This window comes from Excalfactoria chinensis, chromosome Z (genome assembly GCF_039878825.1).
Source record: "Excalfactoria chinensis isolate bCotChi1 chromosome Z, bCotChi1.hap2, whole genome shotgun sequence".
Taxonomy (NCBI): Eukaryota; Metazoa; Chordata; class Aves; order Galliformes; family Phasianidae; genus Excalfactoria; species Excalfactoria chinensis.
This window is the reverse complement of record NC_092857.1, coordinates 8,567,256-8,591,900: the sequence shown is the minus strand read 5'-3', so window position 1 is coordinate 8,591,900 and position 24,645 is coordinate 8,567,256. Positions and strand designations below refer to the sequence as shown.

The 24,645-nt window shown below is 44.0% G+C and overlaps 1 protein-coding gene across 4 annotated transcripts in view; it reads right to left on the bottom strand.

The window, feature by feature from the left end:
* Nucleotides 1–12,718: 12,718 nt before the first annotated feature.
* The window catches only part of UNC13B (unc-13 homolog B), a 204,141-nt gene continuing 192,214 nt past the window's right edge, over nt 12,719–24,645 (bottom strand). For all 4 annotated transcript variants that reach the window (XM_072358936.1, XM_072358933.1, XM_072358935.1 and 1 more), the window contains 6 exons: nt 23,097–23,177; nt 22,553–22,700; nt 19,913–19,969; nt 17,335–17,427; nt 16,281–16,440; nt 12,719–14,790 (listed from right to left, as the gene is read on the bottom strand). In XM_072358936.1, the coding sequence (XP_072215037.1) occupies nt 14,505–14,790; nt 16,281–16,440; nt 17,335–17,427; nt 19,913–19,969; nt 22,553–22,700; nt 23,097–23,177 (825 nt within the window). In that variant the 3' untranslated portion in view covers nt 12,719–14,504. The remainder of the gene's footprint in view (nt 14,791–16,280; nt 16,441–17,334; nt 17,428–19,912; nt 19,970–22,552; nt 22,701–23,096; nt 23,178–24,645) is intronic.

The window sequence follows — 24,645 nt, the reverse complement described above, 5'->3', positions numbered from 1 at the left end:
ATATTAAAGTTAACACCCCTAAGTATCATAATGAGAAGAACACGTATGACTGTAGTATTCAACTCTCCACCCAAATGATGTTCAACATCACCCTATGGAGAGATATGGGTATGGTTCAGGATATCAGGGAAAGTATTTTGGAGAGAGAGAAGAGAAATGAGCAGCAGAGAAAGGAAGAGAGATTGAAGGAGAGAGACAGAAGGGGAGATGGAAGCTGCGCTCCTCTTCCTTCTCCAGTTCAGTGATGTCTTCTTGCTTTATCTGTTGGTGAAGAGCACACAGGATACCCAGTGTTTTACCAGCACTACTGACATGCACTGATGCTGTTGCTGCTGGGGCATTCATCAATGGCAAGCCCTACCTGTTTTGTCTGTTGCTTCAGTATACCTTTATTTTTTTAGTATTTGTGAAACTGTACAATGAAAGTCCTGAGGGGACTGAAAGGAAAAGTCAAACCTGTGCTTTTGTTGGAAGATGCTCCAGCAGATCAAAAACACAGACAAAATCACTCCAAATGGTGACTGCTCCTAAAACACACATACATCTATCAGTTGTGTGATTTCACTCAACTTTTGGACGAGGCCAGCCCTACTTCATTCCCCAGGGCCTGCCATGCAGGTGTGAAGACTATACAGATTGCCAGTAACACAGTTCAATGTCTAAGAATGTGTAGTCCTTGAATGTGAAGAGAAATAGTCAGCTTAAGTTAAGGGCACTTCATTTCAGACCTGTGGGGTACAAACCTCCTGCAAACAAAGTGGTTATGTCACAGACCATCAGTGCATGTTTCATGAGACATTGGCTTCAATGTGACAGCCCCCTTCAGAAACACCCGTATGGGCCTGAGAGGGAGGGGTGATTCAGAAAATAAAATAAAATAAAATAAAATAAAATAAAATAAAATTATATATATATATATATATATATATATATATAATTTCAGTTGGGCTGTTTCCCTTCCCTCACTCACCGCAACAGGCATTAGAGCACTGGCAGCTCAATACAGTGACAACGTGCTTTTCAGCAGCAGAGGTCTAAATGTGGCTGCACAGAATCTTGTGCCGGCACAGCCCATGGGGCAACTCACTGTGATGCCAAGGTCCAGGTTACAGTCAGTTGTATGGTGAAACCATGGAGAAACACGGCAATAACATTATCAGAACAGTCTCCCTTGGGTGATGTGGGGTGGAGAGTGGATGTTACTGAAATGTGGGAAGAATAGAACTCTTGCTGCTGAGTATTCTTGGCTGTTTAGTGAGAACCCTATTTTGTGGAGTACATTTGCAGCGAGGCAGCTCTGACTGGTCTTCAGAGACACGATCCAGTTCTCTGGAAGGAAATCCCACATATATTCAAGACAGCTACATAAACTCACTGGCAGAATTCAAGGCTCATTCTGAGAGATGTGCTAGAAAATGCTTCCTGACGTTTACTGCCAAAGACACTGTAATGAGTGTGTAAACAGCCCTTCACTCCAAAATACATGAAGGATTAGCACAGGAACCCAGTGAGGGGCAGCTCTGTAGAAATGCAGCTGTTGTCCTCGAGTAGGATTCAGACAGGCCTCTCCAGTTTGGTTTATCCTAAGGGATGTTGGATGCTTGTTGCAGAGACTCCCCGATGCTTGCAACCTGATCAAAAATAAATATAAGACATGCAAGTACAGAATGGGTGTCACAATCCAGATCTAAAAGCAGCACATGGCCATGTATCACTGCAGCCCACTGCTGTCATGGGAGCTGCTGACCCACGTTTTGTTTTTCACTTTCGTAATGGTGTCACTGTCACCTTGCAGTGAATTTCAGGAAGATTTATGCACCTCCTTCCCTATGGCTGCTGCAAAAAGTCTCAGTTTCCCATCAGTTTGTTAGAATACCAAAGAGAAGATCTTCAAAGCTGAAATTTCTGAGCCTTCTGGAACATTTCAGCCAATGCTCAGTGCTCAAAGAGAAACCTTTCAGTGCTCCAAACTACCTGATTAGCTGTATAAGGTAAAGAGCACTATGAGAAAAGAGCATTAAAAGGCAGGAGAGAGGTCTTTATAAAATACCAGCCAAAGGACAGCAACTGAACAAAATCTGCTCTCAGTAAGGTGAACCTCATCCTTAGGTAGGCATAAGTGGTGTGTTCAGAGCTCGGGTTGCTAGAGGAGTGCCAGGGCAAGCTGCACAGTCACCATCAGCTCCACTTTTTCTGTGACTGAAGCTGCCATCATTAGCAGGAGTGGTACTAAGTGCATCATTAACACAATACATAATTTGCATCGTTCACGTTACGGGACTTTGAACTTACGACAGGGCGATAAATCAGACTTTCACCCCAAGCACCCTACTCAGTGAGAAATGAAGTCATAACCATTTAGTACACAGAAAATCCTACAGCTGGAAACATTTAAAACTTTATTACAACTGACTGTCCATCCTGAGTTAGTCAGAGCTTTAAAATGTGACAAAACATTCTTAATGAGCATAGCATGTTAATTACAATAAGGCTCTTTAAGAGCAACACAGTGCACAAGTTCTTGTCCTCCCAAAATGTGCCAGTTTGGCATAGAGCTGGAGATAACAGGAATGTGGGTGTGAGCATGGAGGTAAGATACGTGCCCAGAACTGGCTTCCGATCACAAAGGGGTATTTGATCATGACATGGCAATATGACAAGGCCATAATCAGAGACAACAATATCCTCTCTAGCAGAGAGAAATATTTCCCCATTTCCCCACGTTTTCTTTGTCCCTGACTGTGTTCCTTGCATGGCAGGGACTGGAGATGTGGAGAGATGCAACCTCAAAGCTGCTGTGAAGACTCCTGTGATAAGTCCTGGCCACCAGAATCAACATTTGGCTGATCTTTGCAGAACCATCATGCTTCTTGCTCTCTCCCACCTGCTCTCCAGAAAAGATGAAGGCTGGAATTAACAGGTGCCCTACTTACCTGCAGCTTTGATCTCTTGCAAGTCTGTTAACAGAAGTTGGGAGTGATTTCTGAGGGATTTCTCAGTGTGTGTGTATTCACAGCCTGGAGAGCTGCTCCGCTTTCTGGGAGGGCTGGCTTTATGAGACTTCAAAGCAAGGAGGGGAGGCATTTTCCCTGTGCCACTGCAGTTTTCCTCTCTGCAGCTTCTGCACTCTGCCAGCCTCAGAACCCCTGATGTTTCTTGGGACAAACCCCACAGTGAACTTCTCTGAACGACACCCAGGGGGAAATGCACTCACAGGAGACTTTGGATTTCCTTGCAGCCCCAAAGACAAGCTTCTGCAATGCATCTGCAGCCCCCAGTTCCCCCAGCCCAGGCTGGCTGTGACCTGATCCAGGCCTAGTGAGCAGCAGGAACATGCAATGCAAGGGAAGAGAGTCCTAATGTCTAACACAACAACCTGACCTAGTGTGTGTGCCCATCGTGAAGCCAGGGTTCTCCTGCAGTCCCATGGACCACAGCAAAGCACGCACACAGTATTAGAGGGGTTGGATCTCCCCTCCAAATCCATCCCCATATAACTGCAGTGCCCAGTTCACAGAGGTTGTATTTGCACCTGGAGGCATTTCCAAATCTCCAGGCATAAACTGTGGCTGCACACCAACTCCTACACTGCTGGACCTTGGCCTCCCATGTAATCTCACTGCTGGGTATCATGCCCATGACTTCTTACCGTACAATCATGGAATGACTTGGGTTAGGAGGGACAGGTTCATCAGGTTCTGATCTCCTTTTCTGGGAGGAAACCTGCATAAATACTGTTTGCCCATTCTCCAGATGTCTGTGTATCACAGAATCAAAGAATCATTAAGGCTATAAAGAAGACTGTGATAATCTAATCCCACTGTCCAAACTGTGTCCACCTAGACCAACTCATGGACTGGGTAACTGGAGGAAGATGGCGTCCTCATGCTGGAACAGGACACCCAGGAACAGCTGAAACTGCCACATTAGCAGAGCTGTGCTCCCAGTCAGGTCATGGTGAAAGTAGTAAAGCTCTTCCATTCTGTTTAAGATATCTTACATTAAAAATCTCTGTAAGTTATTTCTGCATCAGAACTCACTAGAATTCAGTCCTGGTGGTACTTTCTGACATGGCTCTACAACTCGCCATTGGATGTCCTCAAGCAGAAAAAGGACTGAAGGTTTTTTCCCAGTTGATCATTTCTCCTGATCTTTGTCATCTGTCATGGGCCTTTGTTCCAGGTTCTCCATAAAGAACTCTTTGTGCTGTATTTGAGCAATGCTTGTGCCAGACCTCTCTCTGAACTAATATGATTAACCTGGCACAGAGAGCTCTGTGGCCGGCTGGAGTGGAACTGGGCCAGCAAAGCTCCACTTGCAGGACCTCATCCCTGTATTTCTGTACCATGACAGTATCACCCTACACCAATGGCCTCATAATGACCTTAAGTTGCAGGAGGGGACGTTCGGGTTGGATATTAGGAAAAATCTCTTCTTCAGGAGAGTGATGAGGCATTGGCACAGGCTGCCAAGGAACATGGAGATGTGGTATTGAGGGCCACAGTTAGTGGGTGTGGTAGGAATGGGTTAGGGTTGGACTAGATGGCCTTAGAGGTCTTTTCCAACCTTAATGACTCTGTGGTTCTGTGTCTTTAAGTAGGACCCATAACAGAGATAAGAATTTACTTATAGAAGCGGTGAAGAGCACAGACCATGACTCAGGCAGGTTGGTGTAGCAAGCACATGGGAAATCTGCTTGTGCTGCTGTACTGTGGATGAAAGGAGGATTGCTCCTACACTATTTAACAAGAACATTGCTTTGTCCTCACTAAATGCTTTACGCCAGAATTTTACAACGTTTAGTTCTGCAGAATGGTCCATTACATGGTTACTTAGCTCCTACCCCACGCAAATGACACATGTGAGTGGATACAGAACTGTGGGGGGATCCCAGAGACCTCTGTATTCTGGCTTAGAAGATGATCTGAAAGCCATGCAATCCTTTAGAACTGTTCCTGCTGCAGAGGTAAAGTGTCTTCTTGATGGTTCTAGAATGAGATACGAAATTTTCTTCATTATTTGCAAAGTTAGCAATGGAGAAAGAAATTAATGAAGATCTGCCGTTCATAAGGTAGGTGAAAATATGTATATTACTAGGTCTCAGATTCTATAAAACTACACTCAGATCAGAGAAACTGGCTGGGTGCAGATCAGGAGGTGGTAAGGACCCATTAGCTGGCAAAAATATCCATCCTCAGAGGGCTGAGCTTTCCTGCTTACTTATCACAAACAGGTAACAGGATAAATTGGGAGAAGATTGCTTTCACTGAAGAAGAATGACATGGGAAGGAGATGTGAAAGGATGGTGAAAAGCTATTTAAGGCTGAGTGGAAACTGCAGCGCCATCAGTCAGCATGAAAATACTTCTTGATCCCCTGATCTGAGTACTTATGGAAGATAAAGCAAAGGAAAACTTTGTGTTAGTCAATGGCTACGGAGGTGGACTTTTAATTGCTGATCAATCTCTGGTACTTAACAAGAAAGGTGGGAGAAGGAAACAGATACACTTTGTTTTACATCTAAGCAGCTGTTCAGTGGGATGGAGAGGGGGAATGCTGCCCGATCCTTCCAGGAGATGTCTGAAGCTCTCAAGCATAGGACTTGGTAATGGTTTGTAACCTGATATTTCTTCTTTCTGTGGTTTTGGACCTAATTCCAAGCTGATTGCCTGGGCCCATGTGGACAGGGCAGTGAAACCTCCCAGCCTCTCCTGCTGTCAACACCTGGCCTCCTGCCACAAGTGTGTAATCAATAAGAAGCAGAGACCAGAAGCCTTAAATCAACCAAACTAAGATCAGAAAGATAAGCATGTCTAAACTGGTAACCACCACAGCAAAACACCAATGGCTGGTCTCCATAAATTCCTTGGGGTGGTGACAGTCAAATTCCCTATTAAGCCCAACACAGAGTTAACTGGATGATGCACCATGGTCCGTGAAAGGCAGAAGAAACTGAATGACCTACTGTCTCTTCTCTAGCTCTTGAGTTATGGATTTTAGGCATTTCTCAGTCCTTATTGCTTTGGTAAGGTACAGGAAAAGTAACAGTCTGCAGTGACTTGGGATTATAAACTACGAGAGAACTGGTGGGTTCCTCTGCCACTGAAGGAGATGGCTTTTCACGGCTCCAGAGAACAGCTTTTTAAATACATTCTTGTGACACTTTCCACTGAATCATGCTTTTCTGTCAGTCTTTTAGAACACTGCGTGACTCAGACAAGACCTACATAATCTACAGAATTGTCTGCAGTATTAGCACTTAGTTTACTGATTAGCTCACTCATTGTACTGGAAGAACATTGCTTTGCTACACAGACATGAGCCCCTACTGGCTTGGGCATGACACCAGGCACTAGAGATGGAACACAAGTAATGTCAAAGAGCAAAACATGTTTCTTTCTCTCCCACTGCCCCATCCCGCTTCATATGGAGAATATTGCGCATGGGATGTTCTTTCGGTATCGAAACAGAAGTTATGAGAAAGAAGAGGACAGACTCTTTAGCAGAGTCCATTGTGATGGGACAAGGGGAAGTGCTTCCAAACTAAAAGAGGAGAGACTTAGATTGGATATAAGTCAGTCGGAGTTGTAAGGCACTGAACAGGTCACCCAGAGGGGTGCTGGATTCGCTGTTTCTGAAGGCAAATTATTCCCACCTGAAGTTCATCACTCTCCATCTCATTTTCTGTTATTTTCAGTGGAAAAAAAAAAAAGGGGTTGCCAGTATCACTACATCAATGAAATGTGAGGGTGGTTTATTGTCTCTTGAGGTGTCCTTTTATTGTGAAAGGGCTGGAGATGGAGGTGGTTGCTGAGAACCATAACACCAATTATCAGGTGACTTTTGGCAACCTGGCTTACGAGTGTGGAAACTGATGTTTCTGCTGATACAGCATCACCAAAATGTAGGAACAAGGTGTGACTCGTGAGCTTGATAGAGGAAGGGGTTGGTACATCATCCCGAGAAAGAAGATTTCTCATGTTACCCTTTTCCAGGACTGCTTCTAGAGGGAAAGAAAAAGAAACAACAACCCAACCCAACTCACTATCTATAAATCCGTAAAGCAAAACTTCCTCCAACGGAGGTTTCACTTTCATTTCCTACATAACTTGTTCTTTTGGAGAATGGATTTCATGGCATACAGACACCAACCAGGCATCCGAAAGCTCCTACACTGAGATCGTTCCGTGAGCGGTGGAGGGTTTTTGTTAATTTCCATTTGGGCTGAACAAACCAGATGTTCTCCAGCAGGTTTTCCTCACCCCGGTTTCTAGGCTGGATGACAAGCTCCCCCTGCAGAACATGCAGCGATGGCTCATGCAGCACTATATGAACACGTGGTGCTCTGGAGGAATTGCACGGAGCAGCTCCTGCTGCTGTTGTACAGTAGTTCCACATCTAGCACTCACTGTCTGTTTCAGACTTCCCTGCTCCTTTTGCTTTGAGGAGAAAAGAGATGAGGAACAAAAGTGAAATAAACGCCCCTACTGGGGAGGGAGGTTTTGTTATTTTTGTGTCTTAAATTTTTCTCTTTATATATATATATATATATATATATATATATATTTTTTTTTTCCAGAAGTGAACAATAAGCTTTCCTGAAACGCAGAGGGATTTTGTTTCTCCAGACTCGCTCCTCCTGGCACACACACAAGGGAATACGCCGCTGCTGCTGCCAAGGTCTGAGAAAACCTCAATAGTTATTGTGCAGGTTTATTGCATCCGTGATGGTCATCCTCAGAACTTCCTCCCCAGATGAAACAGAGGACCTGACCTTGGCTTGGGTTCAGCAGGCGTATGAAAAAATTCCAAATAAGGATGTGCAGCCCAACAAATTCCCCAAGAGGATAAAGTGACCATGTTTAGCAGTGACTTAGAGCAGCTCTTGGACTTCATCACCTCTTGCAGCAATTTGCGTCCCCAGCTATGACTAGGAGAGAGCCGAATCTTAGCAAATATATTTTCTGCTCGTGAGGAAGCAGACAGACAAGGCTTACCCTCCTAGGATTGCTGAACACTACCAGATAACAAAATGAAGACAGGAATGTGCATCTCAGGAAGAAGACATACAGTGAGTGCTGTGTTTATAAACTCACATCACTCAAAAGTCCTTCCCCATAGGTTGGTCTCAGGGTTGATATATTCCAGCAGTTGGAAATCTTTTTTGGCTGACAGTTGTCATTACAGAGAGCCAGCAGATCAGCTATTGGAGAGCTGGTATTCATAATGGCTTTAGTAGATGTGGCAACTGACAGGTTTTGTCACCACATCATCACAAGGGCGATAAAAGGAGGTGTTATTCTGGGTTTGCTCCCAATAAGCAGTGGAAATAGTAAAAAGAAAAACTCTTAGAAGCACGATTGCCCAGAGAATAGTTATTTGTAGTTCAAATGCAGTGGTTAATAAGGCTCCACACAGCTTTGATTTCTGAAACAAAACCAAACAAAAACCATATATTGAAAATAACGCAGAGATAAATAAGGTCTGGTTAAACTGAATCTGAATTAATCTTGCCAAGGAAGTGGGGAAAATACAAAAGTTCTTTGAGGCACAGAGATTGAAACAACAGAGGGAGGAAGAGCTGCTATGTTCCTTCTCATGGCAGAATTTGAAGGCAGTGCTTTGGTCTCAAAGCAAAATCTTAATGGGGCTGGTTGGTGATGAGAGCTGCAGGCTGCTAGCATCCCAAGTGAGATGAGCATCACTGAACAAAGGATTCATCTCCCAGTATTCTGAGTCTTGTCTGATATTCCTTGAAATTTCAACACGTTTACATTATTTATCACATCATCTTACATTGTACCAAAAATAACAAATGCTGTGCTTCCAGGCTTCTGCATGTCATCTGCAGGCTGCCAGAAGCAAACATTCTTCCTTCCCAGCACCAAACTGCTCTAATTGTCCCTCTTTCTTCAATGCATCCTGCAGTACAAAAACAGTGCTAAGAAATCAGCTCAAGTGTCTCATGATCTTGCATGCGTGCACCGACAGGCAGGGTGTCAGCTGTGGGCTTTGTGGCACTGCGGGATGTGGTCAGTGGGCACAGTGGGATGATGGCTGAATTAGATCATCTTCATGGTCTCTCCAACCTTAATGGTTCTGTGATTCTGTCACTTTCTCAGCTCAGGCTGACAGATGTCACTGGGGTTTGGGATTGGAGAAGCACTGCTCCCCTGCCTACTTTTATAGCCCCATTTGACCTGGGCAGATTTATGAACGAGAAACCAGCTAAAGAGGTTGTGGTGTTGCCGTTCTGTCTCACTCTCTCCCTGTTTCTTGATATTTTGGGGCTGTTGGAGGGTTCCTCAAGCCCTGGGTGGTGTCCTGGCCCCACATGAGCAGAGCAGATGGTCCTGGGGTCTGTTCTGAACCTTGGGGCTGTTCATGCAGCTTCTAGACTGAGGAACAGGTTCAAAAGAATCCCTGTTGTCCCTTCTGTTATTTGCTCTTTGTCCAGAAGGGGAAAGTCAAGAACAGTCAGATGAAAAATCAAAAAATCACAAGAAAGGACTTTGCTGCAGAAAGGGCTGCCCACCAGAAAGACTCACCTGAGACTGAGCAAGGAAGCAGAAAATGCATGATGATGACTAAAAGCCCAAGTGGGCTCAAACCCCTCTATTTCCTGAGGATGGATCACTTCCAGGCCTATCTTCTGAGAACACTGTAACGTGGACCTGGAGGTTTGTTAGCCTCTGGGTTCTTTGCACTGGCAAAGGTGGAGCTTCTGGGACTGGAATGGCAGCAGGCAAAGTGCAAAATAATTGGACTGAGCAATGCAAGAAGCCCATAAAGGCAGGAGCTGATACAGAGTTCTTAAAGCTTGGAAAAAGAGTGATGCAAGAAAGGCAGCACACCAAAGCAGCCACCAATAACTACACATGGATGACTGCAACAAAGACTTTGCCATCTCTGTTAAACTGGACAAAAGCACCAGAAGCTTGGAAAGTGCAAATAAATCATGCAAAACCACACTGTGGTGCAAGAATGATTATTTCTAGATTGGCCATAAATCACTAAGACAGCCACTGAGAAGCTAAGAAACAGAGGACTGAGGTCCCGAAAGAATCCCCCAGATGCAGACAAATCCTTGTCCATATCTCTGGTTTGAAAGAGGATCTTAACGGGATCTATAAGAGAGGGCTCAGACCTGCAGCGGATGTTCAGTAAAGCATGAGGGAATACTACCAACCCCATTGGCTGCACTGCTCATGTTCATAGGTCGCACTTTGTGTGGGACCACACAGGGCCAACGCCTCGGGTTTTCTCTATAAAGGAGGAAATGAGAGTGTAAGGGCCGAAAAGGAAATCCCACAAGCAGTTTGCCTTCCCTTAGTGCCACCACACCACCTCCTCCCTTTGTGCTGCTACCCAGAAGCTGGACAACTGAATCCTGTGCCCGAAATGCTCACTGCCTTCTCGGTAAGTCTGAGTCTCTCCTCCCATTCTCTTGCCTGCCCTCTTGTCTTCATCCATCAAGTTGCTAACCTCTTCCAGGAAGAGAGCCCTCCCAACCTCTGCCCTCACATCACTAACCCAGAAACACCGATGTCCTTTCCCCCAAGGCCATTCCATCCCCATCGTGTGCTCACAAGCATGCGCCAAGCCCTTCGGGTCCTCCTGTGTTACACCTCCAGCTATTTTTATGACTGTGTGTATCACAGCCCTGAGCTGGCTGGAGCTTTAGAAAGGAATTTCCCGAAGAACAAAAAACCTGCTACGTTCAGAAGCCAGCCTTGCTTTCTTCCGTGGAAAATGATCTCATCTTCTCAAGTAAAGGTTAAGGGGAAAAAAGAAGGGGAAAAAAAGGGATTGTTAACAGTTCTCCGCCATCCACTGAAACTCTGCATGGTGGCTTCTGTCTTTCCCTGCTTTCTGGTTTGCGTTCTGAATGCTGGATGGTGCTCTGGTCCTCATAGCTCAGGAAAAGTAAATAAATACACATAATGGAAAAGCCTTAAAGAAGGACAGCAAAGGCTATCAGAAGTTTGGGATAACTGAGTAAACTGGGACACCGCAGCCCCAAAAAGCACTGCTGAGGGGTGGGGTATGGCAGATGTCTGCAGTAAGGGTGGCTGCTAAGGGTGGATAGGACCAGCACTGTAGCATCTTTTAGATGAACAAACAACATTGGATTAAATTAGTTGGAACCACTTCCAAATCTAAAGGTAGGTCTTCATACAAAACCTCATTAATCCATGGAACTCCTGTTCAGGGGACTGGAGGGATGAGGACAGGAGGAGGATAGTTCAGGGCTTTTTACCCTGTTCTTACTCCTCTCCATCCAGCTGCTTGTAACCACTGCAGGAGAGAACCATTTCTGCAAGATGGACTTCTGGTCTGAAACCGAACTGCTTCTCCCACAGAAGCAGCAGAAAGATGTCAGGTCAGCACAACCAGACCACTGGCAGAACACACACATGTGCCTCCAGCATCCAGCTCGTCTCCCACTTCTCTCTTTTGAAGTCAGTGTTGCAACACTCCAGACTCTTCCCGGAGTTCTGTGTCAACTTACCACTGCTGGAGCTTTCACCTTTGCCATGATGTTTCTATCCCAGCCAATAATTTTTATATAAACATATTATTTAATTCATATACATATGTACAGAATACAATAAATTATATACTTCCATATGTTTGTCAATGTACTTACTATGTATGTATAGTTTTTAAACACACAGCGTATATCCAACTAATGTGCACAACACCCTTTTGCTACCACCAGGATGAGAGGAAGTCCAAATGCAAACGTGAGCACTTTTTCTGGCAGGAAAGAAAATCTGAAAGTGTGAAGAATGGATGTGAACCCAAGACATGAAGCCAGATGGGCCACTTCAGATAAACATAATACAAAGCAACAGTTATAAAAACTGATTTTATCATCATAAAGTTTACAACTCTGGTTTGCAGGACAAGCACCAGCCAGGTGGATAAGCAATATACAGAGTCTGGGATTCCCAGCTCTGCTAACAGACAAATGTCCATGTCCAGGCCTCTACCCCATGGATACAGATTGCAATGTCACTTTAGGTGACATGCCATCAAACTCAGCTTCTTCCATAATGAAGCTAGAAACAGAAACACAGCGACAAGCTTGGCCATTAGGTAGCTGAGTTACTTGCAGTCGCGTGGCCAAGGAAAAAGTTGCATTATGAAATATGAACCTCTGAGTTATTTAAGCTTTTCTGCTTGAAACTGGCAGCATCCCCCAAAAAATGAGGAGAGGGAGTAATTTACTTGACAACAAGAAGGTTTATTCTTTCATCTCGTCAACATCATCTACATAGTATTAATGCTCATCAGACTGAAAGCTGTCGATCCATTTTGGTATACAATTATTTTTCTTCACGTGTTATTGGTAAGGTACCCTACTGCCTGCCTGAGGCTTTCATTTAGCACCACCAGGAGGCAATACCTGAATACAAAGGAAACTCAACTTTAAGGTAAGATAGGCAAACAAAAGGAAGTACACTACTCTCTATCTTTTTCTGTCTCAGTGCTCTATCAGAAGCCAAGAACTCCAGGAAGAGACATCAGAGACAGAGGTACTCTACCACAGAGTAAGAGGGAATTACCTGACTCATACACTGTGATGGGCATCTACAGCACTAAGGAAAAGCCTACGAACTACATGAGAGTCACTTGCAAAGTCGCAGTAGCAATTCTAACCTACGTGATTTGGCAAGTCCAATCACAGTTATACTTCAACAGACGACTCCAGATGCTGCTAAAAGAGTTTATTAAAGACTGTACTAACAGTTCTCGTAACAATGGCACGTACAACAATTCAGAGTTGTGACAAAGAGCATGAAGTTTAGGAGAGCACTACTGTAGAACACCACGGACACCAACGAAGCAGATGTGCAGTCTTAACTCTACAAGCAAGCCCATGGAATACAGCAGTCATATCATACAGCTGTACAAGTGTCAGACAGAATAGAAAAGAAAATACAAAAAAAAAAAAAAAAAAAACCAACGAAAAAAAAATAGCCAGTCCTTGCATTTATTGACAGTGTTACAGTACTTCATGGACAAGGACTGGCTTGTTCCAGCTGCGCCTTCCACAGTACAAGGGCAGCTGGAATAGCAAATATCCCCTTAGTGAAGAAAAAAATCAAAAAAAACCATACCTCGTTACAATCATTGCTTCAGAGCTTCCTGCGCACTAATTCTGACATCCCCGCAATGGCTTTGCTCAGGACGCTGTTTTATTTTGCAAGACAACAAAACTGGTATGGTTTTTTTTTTTTCAAGATAGTGCAAAAATATTTTCAACGGTATCGTTAAATCACAGATTAATGACGATCAACACGGATCAAACGCGGCATGGCCAGCAGCAGCTTCACAACCAGAACAAAACGGACCCGCTGCCCCCCCCCACCCGCACTTAAAAGAGTGAGTGCATGCAGAGGGGAGACGTGTAGTTCTCTTCTAAGCCATTATTTCTGGGTTTATGAAGGAGGAACGGCCTCCAAGGTAACAAAATGCTACAGAAAACTTGGAAGTGTTAAATTATATAAAAAAAAAAAAAGAAATAAAACAAAACCAAAACAAAAAACACAAACGAACAAATAAAACCAGAGCAACTCCCTAACAAAAGAAAATTGAAGTGGAAAAAGTAAATAGTAGCCGTATTATCTGTCATGGCTGTAAAGTTGTTCCCTTCCTTACCGGGTTGGTCATGGTAGTCAAAGTGTGACTCGTGGCGCTCAGCAGCTTACAGCACCCACATGGTGATGCAGGATTCCCAGCAGCACGCGGGGATTTTATATTCTCTATAACACAGCATCTAGTTACAATGGCAGGGCAGCTGCAGCCTGCTCCTGGTGTGCTGCCTTTGCAGTTTTTGGCTACAAGATCTCACGGCCCTTTGCGCTTGTTCCACTGGTCATGTTCATGCTCACAGCAGCACATCCATAGTCATACATTCATTTGGGGTCCATCTCCAGAGCAATTTGCAACTTCTTTTTTTAAAGCAGACGTTGAGGTGTCTGCCTAACACATTGAGACGCTAGTGCACCCTGTGCAGGAACACCCTTTGGCAGCTCCACAGTACACGAATTCAATGAGATAACGTGTTTTGCCAAACCCCCAAATCACTCTTCTCCCAATTTCCACACAGTCGGTTTGTTTCATAGTGTGATTATGTAGAACCTTTTTAACATCTGCCAGTTTCAGAGGATAAAATCACAGTGCTGCATATCAACAAAACCCAGCATACCCAGCCTGCAATATAAAATAATTTATATACACAAAGCAGAATTTGCATCTTAAATAGGAAGAGATTGTCTTGTTCTCTACGGTGTCTTACCCAGCTACTAAAAAATAAATAATTCACATCAGATTGACAGATTTGTTTCCTCTACAGCACACGTGCGCGACCGGAGCTGACAAAGATAACATGAAAAACAAAAAAAAAACCTTTTGTAATTAATAAAAGAGAATTGTTGAACACTTGCACATATTGGCACAAGGCAGAAGAGAAAAGGAAAGATCACACAGCTCAGCTCAGGTGCCTTCCTCAGTGGAACGGGACTCAGATTTCAACTTCACAAATTCTTTTGCAACCTCATCGTTGGTTCTTTGGGAAAGAATCCTCAGGACCGTAAGCCCAGTCTCATCCATGTGGATCCTGCGCCCAAGAGGGCACCAGCAAGCACAGCTTCCTTTGTCTGCTATGTCTCTGAGCTGCATCACTGCTATGCCAAGCACCCGATCCTCACGAGCAAAGCAGTAGTCCTTCACACAGACTTGGAGCTCATAGGCGTCAGGGCCATCCTCATTACCCAGTATGCTGAAAAACACACAAGATCAGAACATATCAATTTATCTTAAAAAACACATTCTAAAAACATGCCAGAGGCTGGGCTAAGCGCCAGATGAGCCATAGAAAAAACTTGCTTCTACAGAATCACAGAATCATTGGAGTTGGGAGGGACCCTTACGACTCATCTGGACCAACTCCCCTGCAATGAACAGGGACGCCCACAGCTCCATCAGGTGCTCCATCAGCCCCTCCAGCCTGACCCTGAGTGCCTCCAGGGATGGGGCATCCACCACCTCTCTGGGAAACCTGTTCCACTGCCAGCATTCACTACCATTTATCATAAAAAGCTTTTTTTCCTCTTTAGGGAGGCAGGAGTACAACATACGGTGTACGCATATTTTTGCTGTTTCATAGTTGATAAAGACAATGTGGCTATTTGAAAAGAAAAAACAAAACAAAACAACTCTTTTCAAGTTGCCTTTGCATGCATGCGTGTGTGTGTGTTAAACTGCAAGATGCAAAGAATGGAGAACATAAAAGACATGCTAATAGATTTTCAACTCAGACAACTGTAAACATTTTTGCTCCTGCTAAGGGTTGTTTCATTTCAGTAATTAGTATTTTAATTAGATGAAGTCTTTGTTAATGATTCAGAACCTTCCATTAAAGCATCAGCTAATAAAAATGCATTGCCGACCTTCCTGATGTTTCTAAAGCTAAAAGAAAAAGAAAAAAGGCACAACTATTCCTTCACTTAGAGCAAGTCTGCATTTCTCCATATTGAATAAAAATCACACAGCCAGTCCATCTCCCCTGGGAAGTTTACAGTCTCTTGCAGGTCATCACTTTTCTCATTCACAGAGTCCCAGAATGGTTTAGGATGGAAGGGACCTCTGGAGGTCAGCTGTTCCAGCCCCTGCTCATGCAGAGCCACCCAGACTTACTCATTCTTACTGCACAGCTGGGTGAAGACCAGCCTGTAGCTCCTTTGGTTGAGCCTTCCAGGAAGGGAGACAGCTTTGCAATAGTGAAAGCCAAGTAAGAAGAATCAATACTCCATGTTGAGAAAGGCAGCGACTGCTAACAGATCCAAGGACTATAACCTTGGAAACGAGGATATACAAGTTCACAGAGCACGCCCCGTATGTCGAGTTGGGATAAAAACACTCATTTGGAACAAAAACCTCAACCACAATGAACTTTTAGCCTCAACTCCCCACAACAAAACACACAAAGTTCATTAAAATGACAGAGCACAGTAAAATACACACAACACATTTCCAGAGGTAGCCAAAGGACACTGCTGGTGAAGAATGATTACCAGCATCCCACCCACAGCACAATCTACCATCATCCAGCTTTTCCTGCCAAGGCACCTGACACCGGGCCAAGCTGCTGGTTCAAGTGCTGCTCTGGGCCCTGAGCAGGCTGTTTGTGGATGCTGGGAAAAAAAACACAATCTGTCCACTGCATCTAAACATGCCAAGCCAGATCCTCAGGCTATTTTTCACACTTACAAGTGAAAGGTTTCATTGTATTTAGGAGCCCAGTTGTTGCTCTTTGACTTTGTTGTGAACTTCCTCTTCTTGTCACTCTGGTGAGGCCCAATCATGGTAATTTCAACGAAGGGACGGAACATGCCAGACGTCTGCCACTTCAGGTCATTGGCTGCCACAACTGGAAAAGAGTCACAATCTGCTTTACAACCAATGCTCATTTGCTCCCACTGCTAGCTTTCTGCTCGGATCTCATTTCAATTCCTTGTCCAATCTACAAGTTTTCTCTTGCCATAAGCACATTCAAGAAACTAGTCAAAAAGCAGGCACACACGCAGCTCTGTCTGGTCAGTGTTTAATTCTCTATCAGTTGTGGAATGAGAAAAAACAGGGCATGTAGGGGGCTGATATTGAAGTCTGCTGAAAATGAGATTGCAGGTAAGACAAACAAAGCATACGAGCTGTGGGTGGTTTCAGAACTCACAATTGTTAGCTCTTTAATTCCCACTCTCTCGCAAGAAGCTTAGAAAATATCTGTGAACTGAACCGTGGTATAGATTTACCCAGGAGAAAGGAGGGATGGAGAGCTGTTTATATATATCTTTAGAGGAAATTAAAGTAGTTAAATATGCTGCACTCAAGCAAAGGAGACGAAGGAAGAGGAAGCCTGAGATGAATCACTTCTTTGGTTATTTTCAGAGCAGCTCTTCTGGGATCAATTTGGCCGTCAGGATGGAGGTGAGCAGAGGCCCTGACCTCTCACTGGTTCTGCCATTTCTCAGTTTACACTGAGCAGTTTCTCACCATCACTCTGTCATGCTGCTCTGTTCTCTGCAGCGCGTGCTAAACTGCAGGGCCTGTGAGAGCCAGCATCTGATTTGTTTATTTCATGCATCGTCGCCAATAAACAACAGGACTCTACACTGCCATGTCACTTGCTAGACTGGACAAGCTCAATTACTGTGTCCCTGCATGTTCATGATGTGAAACAGAAAAGCAAAAACATGATGACTTCCAACTGGAAGTTTGCCTTGATACAGACAGAGCCCGAGCAGTAAAACATATCTGCCCCTACCTTTCACTGTGACCTTGTGTTCCCCAGTTCCTGGGTGGGTATACAGGTCGATCTGTATGGACACTTCACCCACAGGGTCATCCACACCAGAAGCTGTTGGAAGAAAATTGGCATGTATGTGCCACGTACACACAGATTATTGTTTACTGGTGCCCATCATTGACCCAATGGCCCCAGCAGACAATAGTGTTCTCACACCCTCCATAGCCAGATTTTTCAGTCAGCACTGATAATAAAATGTTAATGCAAACTAACAGGCTTGCATGCCCAACAAGCATAAACAGTAACTTTTTTTGCACTCCACCATAAAAATCACACCCTATAAAGCATTTTAAAACAAATTAGGCTATCTAAAACGTGACAATGAGCCCTCTCAGAGAACACGAATCTTTTTCAGAGGTTCCTGCCAAGCTGCTGTATACACATGCAGGCATTCCAATGGTGGGCAGCAGCACTTCCATCAGGATTAAGGACAAGGATTAAAAAAACATCAAAAAACAAGTAAGCACAACAGAACATGTGAGGGAAGTTTAGGGCAAAATGAAAAGAGAAAAAAGACAAAGATGTTAGCAGTTAGCACTGAGCCATAATGCAGTCTCACCCTCCAAGGTTTCCATGCAGTATAGCAGATAACTGCTGTTACCCTGACTGCCCCCACCTGCTTCCCTTCAGTGGGTAATGAGAACCCCTCAACTGCTGTGCACCAAAGAGGATGAGAAAGAAGCACTCAAATTGCATACTCATTTCCCTTCATCTGTCAGGCAGGCAGAAAACAAAAGGTAGTTTCATGGAGGAAAGCATAACATGTTCCAACTGCAGGGGAACATCACACGAGCCTTGCAATTCTTGTATTACTATGTTTTCAACATTTTCACTTTTAATTATAATAATCAAGGAATACAGGGAAACAACATTTAGCTGGTAGGGAAGCCAAGGTGTCATGTAAATTACAGAAAAAGACTGCTTTGCAGAAGGAAAATTAAGTTCTTTGATCAATAGGGAGACTGATCTTCCTGTCTCTTTGATAAGTGTCTGATGAGTTTGACAATTAGCAATGCAGTTGTAAAAGGGATACCAAGGGAGTAATTGGATACCTAAGAAGAGCACTCTTAGTTTGTTAATTTTGAGACTAAGATGCATTACAAAGTGGGGGGAAAAAAAAATAAGTAAATCCAGTGTTTCTGATTGAAATTCAAGACAAGGATCCTGAAGGATGTCATTAAACAAACATTTTGATTAGATGGATCTAACATGTCAACTTCTACAAAAACAGTCTGCAGGCAGCAAAAGCACTCCTTTCAAAAACAGGAGGTTGAGAGCTCATCTGTGCAACTCCCTGAAGAGAATTACTTGGCACAGAGCCGCCAGCAGTACAGTCACATCCATATACAAATGAAAGTATCTGCATGCACAAACTTAACATCAAATTGCTCTCTTAGGGGTAGATTCTCACTCCTGACCTGAGTACAACAGCCTTCAGGTTGTGACAGCTGTACTTCTTCCTGAGCATGCTGTTTTATCCCTGCCCAGGAGGGGATGTGTTTCTGTATGTGAGGATAGAGCTTTAAAAATGGTGGGCCCAATCACTCATCCGACCCACCTGACTGTGCCAATTGCAGACAGTGTTCTCTATGGGAGTAGACGAGATTACCATAATTATCTAACAACTTTATCAGGCTGAATAATCTGATAAACATCAGCTGCCAAACACACAGGTTCTCATTCTACTGATCTTTAGCGTCATTAGTGGGTTATGAATGAGATGCTGATGCTTCTGAGGAATCAAAACTGAATCACCCCTTTATCCTTGAGGGAAACAAAATTTAGATTCTGTGCTTTTTTTTCTGCCTTCACTCCATTCTTTTCATAACAAAACCCCCTTCTATTAACTGCTATGCTCACAGAGACCAAATGCTACTTAAGAAATACCCAGAGGCAGACAGTGTAAATATTCTGCTCACATACAACTGTGTACATATACGTGCTTGCACATTTAGTGGCAAGCAGACTTAAGTCTTAACTCACTGATGTTGTGATACTGGAAGGTGAAACTGCAGAACTGAGCTCATGCAATGTGACTTTGGACAGCAGAAAATAAACTGGGAGACGAAAAACAGAGACTTTTAGGGGTCTCCTGAGGATGCAGTCTTTATCTACCCCCTCCAAACCGCATGTTTCAAGATTGGCCGCGATTCTGAGTGCATACCAGACATAACCATGTATTATCATCTCTGCAGACCGCAAGCATGCAAGTCCAAGACTTGAAATAGCAACACACAGACCATGATAGGTAGGGTAGGGAAACAAGTTCACAGCATCTTTCAAAATACAGTCCATTTTAAAGACAACTTTCACATCCCATGAACAAGTCTCAGGCTTTGGGACAGGCTCTCAGGCAAGGTACAAACTTCTACACCGTGCAACCCGTGGTTCTGTGGGATGCAAGCATTCTGTGACAGTTCATTTCTATGGGGAGCTACTGGGAACGGGTCTTTGGAAAAGGTTCTGAGCAAGATGGCTTCAAAAGCAAGGCAGTTGGCTAATGTTGTTATGGTAACAACATTAGTCTGGAACATACCCTTATCAGGAAGAACGTCCTCATTAGCCGTAAACCTAATACCTTTCCCATCATGCACTGAGACATGAATTCAAAAGGCAAGAAGCAAGCAGGATAAAGAGAGAAGAGTGTGAATTACAATCCAATTAGTGGCTCCGCTTAAACAAATGCAAGACAAACATTCTAACTCTTAACAGACAAAACATCCTCTTAGATCTTCTGTACAAACACGAGCTTTGAGGAGCAAGCCTGTCTGTGAGTAAGGGATTGTCTGAGTGAAAAAAATAACAGTTTGTACCAGCAAAACTGAACTGCAAGCTCTGAACCAGCTCTGCAGAACAAAGCATTGTGCCACAGACCGTACTCAGTAAGATAAGGAGGGCAATAGATAACTCACAAACTGATAGGTGTAACTATTGAGCAGTGAAGTAGGAGAGGCAAACACTCAGCATTTAAGTAGCTTTGCATGCAGCCATTCCCTCCCTTAGGCTTGTGAGATGCTTGGCTTAAGGGAAAACATCAGCCACAGCGAGATCCATAAGGCAGATATCGGCTGTAAACACCAGTGATGTCTTTCTATCTCTGCAATGCAAATGCAGATCTCCAAACTACTCTCCCAACTGTGATCACCCAGAAGCATGTACAAGCAATATCCTGCTGTAACCTCAGTCCCTGCAGGAAGTCATGCCTCTCTCAGCATGACTCTCTCTAAACCGAGCCCCAGGCTCCCAAGCCTGTTGATATAGAAGATGCTGATTTGGCCAGTTCAGTGGTTCACCACACCCAGTAACTGTCTCCCAAAGTGATTCAGACAAGCCACAAACAAATGTCACTGGTCTGCTGTATGAGAGAATGTGTGGCCTTGTAACAAACGCACCTTATATACCAAAACCAGAGCTAAATTCTTTCTAAACTTTTGCACACTCTATGGTGGAAACTACACTCCGACTGCCCTCAGACTATGCTCAGTTCCCTTTGGGTATCTGCTGAACACTTGCCCTTACTGGAGTTTTACAGTCAATCATTCACTGAATTAAATTTCTCCCTCATAGTATCTTTAAAGTTTTCACTTTCCAGCTTCAACATCTTCTTTTTCAGACTTTAAATGCTTCTGACTCTATCATGGAGTGCAGAAGAGCAATGCTGTATGCAACCTTAGACCGTGACTCATCACAACATCGTAACACGATCTAATTAAAACACCGGCTTCAGTTCGTGGTTCAGATTTATAATGGGAAGTGTCTGACAGAAAGGAGCAACGATTGAAAACGTACCGTGCATGTAAGTTCCCAGCTGAAAAAGCATTCTGTGTGAGCAGGAAGCTCCCGCGGTGACACAGAAGTGTTTGACCTGCCTGGCCACTGGATGTCATCCTTGCTCTGCCAGGATGCACATACAGGACCATTCTCTCAAGCGTAGGTACTGACTCCTAAGTTAACTTCTGCGGCTTAATGAAGAATATTTCAACCCACACAATCACATACTCATGCTGCTGAAGGAAAGGATGATTTAGAATCATAGAATATAGTGAGTTGGAAGGGATCCTCTCCATTGGTAGAGGAACGCCAGTACCAGGCAATTTCATTTACACACCACAGAAGTGTGTGTCAAGCAGGGAGTCATTCTGCCTTGACTCCAGGGCTTAGTGCAACAATATTCTGGCAGAGTTGGTATGGTCTGTGGGGTCACCAGCTCTTTTAGGCTTGAGAGAGTTAAAGTACGTACCACACCAGGCAAAAAGATGTCAAAATACTTCTTCTGCAGAGCTTTATGAGATACAGTGGCCCAATGCCACAGCTTCTATCTAAGCAGCCTGAAAACTTAAAACATCAGTTTCAGTTTTGATCTAACCTGTAATAGCATCTGTTCTCTATTCCTGAGGATAAGAACACCCATAGTCAACCAGTGAAGGCTGATAACTATGGATCAAATTATCCTATTCAACAATCTAGAGATGTTTCTCTGAAAGCAATGAAAGATGGAGGCAATTAGCTACATACCACTTCTGAATCAGTGAAGCAGCAGCACTTCTCTACATTTACTGAGAGAAACCAGAGAACTCCAGTGACCCATTCCAGCAGCCTACAAACATGATGTGTGACTTATCATCTAGCTAACACACACCCTGTAGCAGCTGCAGACAAGACAGTGCTGTCATTACTCCAAAAGAGACTCTTCTCTTTGCACAGCAGCATGGTGCTCTGTGATTCATCATGTTCTGTCAATCAGCATTAGTCAGAATGACATGGGCTGCTGGCATCTGGCCTGTGACACAGGCACCCAGTAGCTTCTGTGGTGATGTCTTGGTGAAATGGTCTCTCACACCACTGTAAGACTCAGTACAGTATCTTCGCATTTCACTTCCCCAAATGATCCACCCACATTAATTCATGAAACGTGACTGCTATATGAGAACTGCAGAAAATAGACCACAAACCCCCTCAGGATTTATGTTTCACATATCTTCTGTTCTCTCAAAATGTAAATGTTGTGCAGGAAATAACTCATTTTCCCTCCTTCCAAGTTTCAAAAGCTCTGAACTGTCACATTCCCAGAAATGTTACTGCCAAAAGCACTCCACAAACTGGCAATGCAAGACTGAGCAATTACAAACAGGGCAGATCGCTCCATTCAACTCTGCCAACAGCATAAATGTCTCACCCTGAGCTGTCTGTGTCTGGACAAAAGTTTTGATCAGAGTATCTGTGGTCTGAGTGTAGAGAGAAAGAGCGTATCGAAGTGACTGCAGGTCGGGGCTCTTCTCCAAGAAAGTCTTCTTCAGTCCATTCCCACCAGCATGGAAATATTGCTAGAAGAAAAAATAAGTAAATAAGGGAAGGATACTGAGGAAGGATTGTAAAAGGCAACAAGTATTTATGTGCTATGGATTGGAAAGAGCTGAAAAATTCACAAAATGCTTCTGTATTGGGGCCTAGCTCTTGCTAGACCAGCTGATACCAACTGCTCATGGCTTTCCTATTCCAAAATACCTAAATTTAAATACACTTTCTCCCAGCATGCATCCATCACATGACTCTACTTGGGCTTACCCAAATGTGGCAGCAGCACTCATGGTTTAATGGTTAATGTGGTTTAACAGCCACAACAGACTCCTGCTATCTCCTAAATGGCACAGGCGCTCCCTTCCCAATTGGGAATGCAGATGAAGCGAGGGAGTGACATGGACAGAAATGGAATCACTTACTTTGATGGTGTCCAGTGCCAGATCCAAAACAGCACACTGCTTGGGAGTGAGGCTCCTGGTTTCTTCTCTCACCATATGATCCTGCAAACAACCATTGTATTTGATAGAAGTAAGACATCAGATGCTACAGGAAAAGAGATCCCAATCTCATCTCTGTCTTAGGATTCATACTGGGGCCACAGTATTAGCTCAGCCATTTAAGGAATACTTTATGGAGTGTCTCAGAATCTTTTATTACAGCTTTACTTGAAAATTAAACACAATTCCTCTTTTTTGTATGCAAAGAAAGATAGAGAAAATAAAGAAAGGACCTGGATAAAGATTGGTAACTATCTGGTGATCAGTTTATCTCTAAGGAAGAAAACAAACAGGAGTCTGCTTGTTACCAGTCATTTTAGAGCATCCACAACATAGCCCTTAAAACACCACCCAAAGCAAGTAATTCTGGGAACCAGAGCCAGGGAAAAGTTGTTAGATGTCGATAGGTGTTCATACTGCTCTTGTATAGGGATAAGAACAAACAAGCAATGTGTTCCAGAACTACAAACAGATAAAGCTGTCCTCATTAACAAGATCCACCATCACTAATAGCAAAGAGACAAATCCCTCTGGGAAGGGATGTCCTTTCCTTCCTTTGCAGTGGGATCATATTCCTCTTAGGCTCTTACCTGACTGTCCTATTTTGGCATTTCACTAAGCTCATTTTCTCTGCCGTTCAGCCGAAGTGTCAGGGAAACCCTGCACATTTTAGGAAGCAAAAACTTTGCACAAACCCAAACTCAAACTGTCTGACCTTCTACAGGATCAGGTCAGCTGGCTGCAGCCTGAAGCTTTCATGAAAAAATATGCAGGCAAATCACACAACGGCTGCTCATCCCTGTGTTAAATGCAGCATAGCTCTGAAATGTGACATTTTCCAGGAGACACATCCACTGAACAGTCTGTTTGCCCAGCATGCCCAGTGTGCAGCAACATGCATGTGTTTCACACTGATGAGCTCGCTGGCCATCTTGCAGCCTAGCAGTTCCTCATGTCACTTGGTGGTGTTCCCACTTCATCATGAACAATCTCCTGCAGCCTGATGGAGTCTGGGCTCAGCATAATGCTGCTCTCAGGCACTGAGCGATTATCCTTGCACAGTGCTGCATTAGACTCTACAGAAGATGCTGCTCAAGTCAGCAGTACTTAAGACAAGCCTGCACTGTGGCTTCCTTGATAGTAGAGATGTCCCAACAGGCCTCCTACCTTTCTCAGGCTGCTCCTGATCTGGAGAGCTAGTGCAGCAGCACCATGTTCCACAAGCTGCAATGCATCTTCTGTTACAGCAAACTCTCCTGGGGAGCCATCACTCACAACCCTCTTCCCAAGTAACCCAGTTGAAGATGATGTGGCTTCACACTTCAGTACACAGAGGGTAAAACGTTTAACTGCCTGATGGCTGGATTAAGTGCACAATCAGGCAGAGCCCAAGGCCACTTCTCCTGAGACCTGTTTTGTTGAGGTAGCTGTGCCCTGAGGGCAGAGTGATTTTCGATTCTGCTGAACTGAT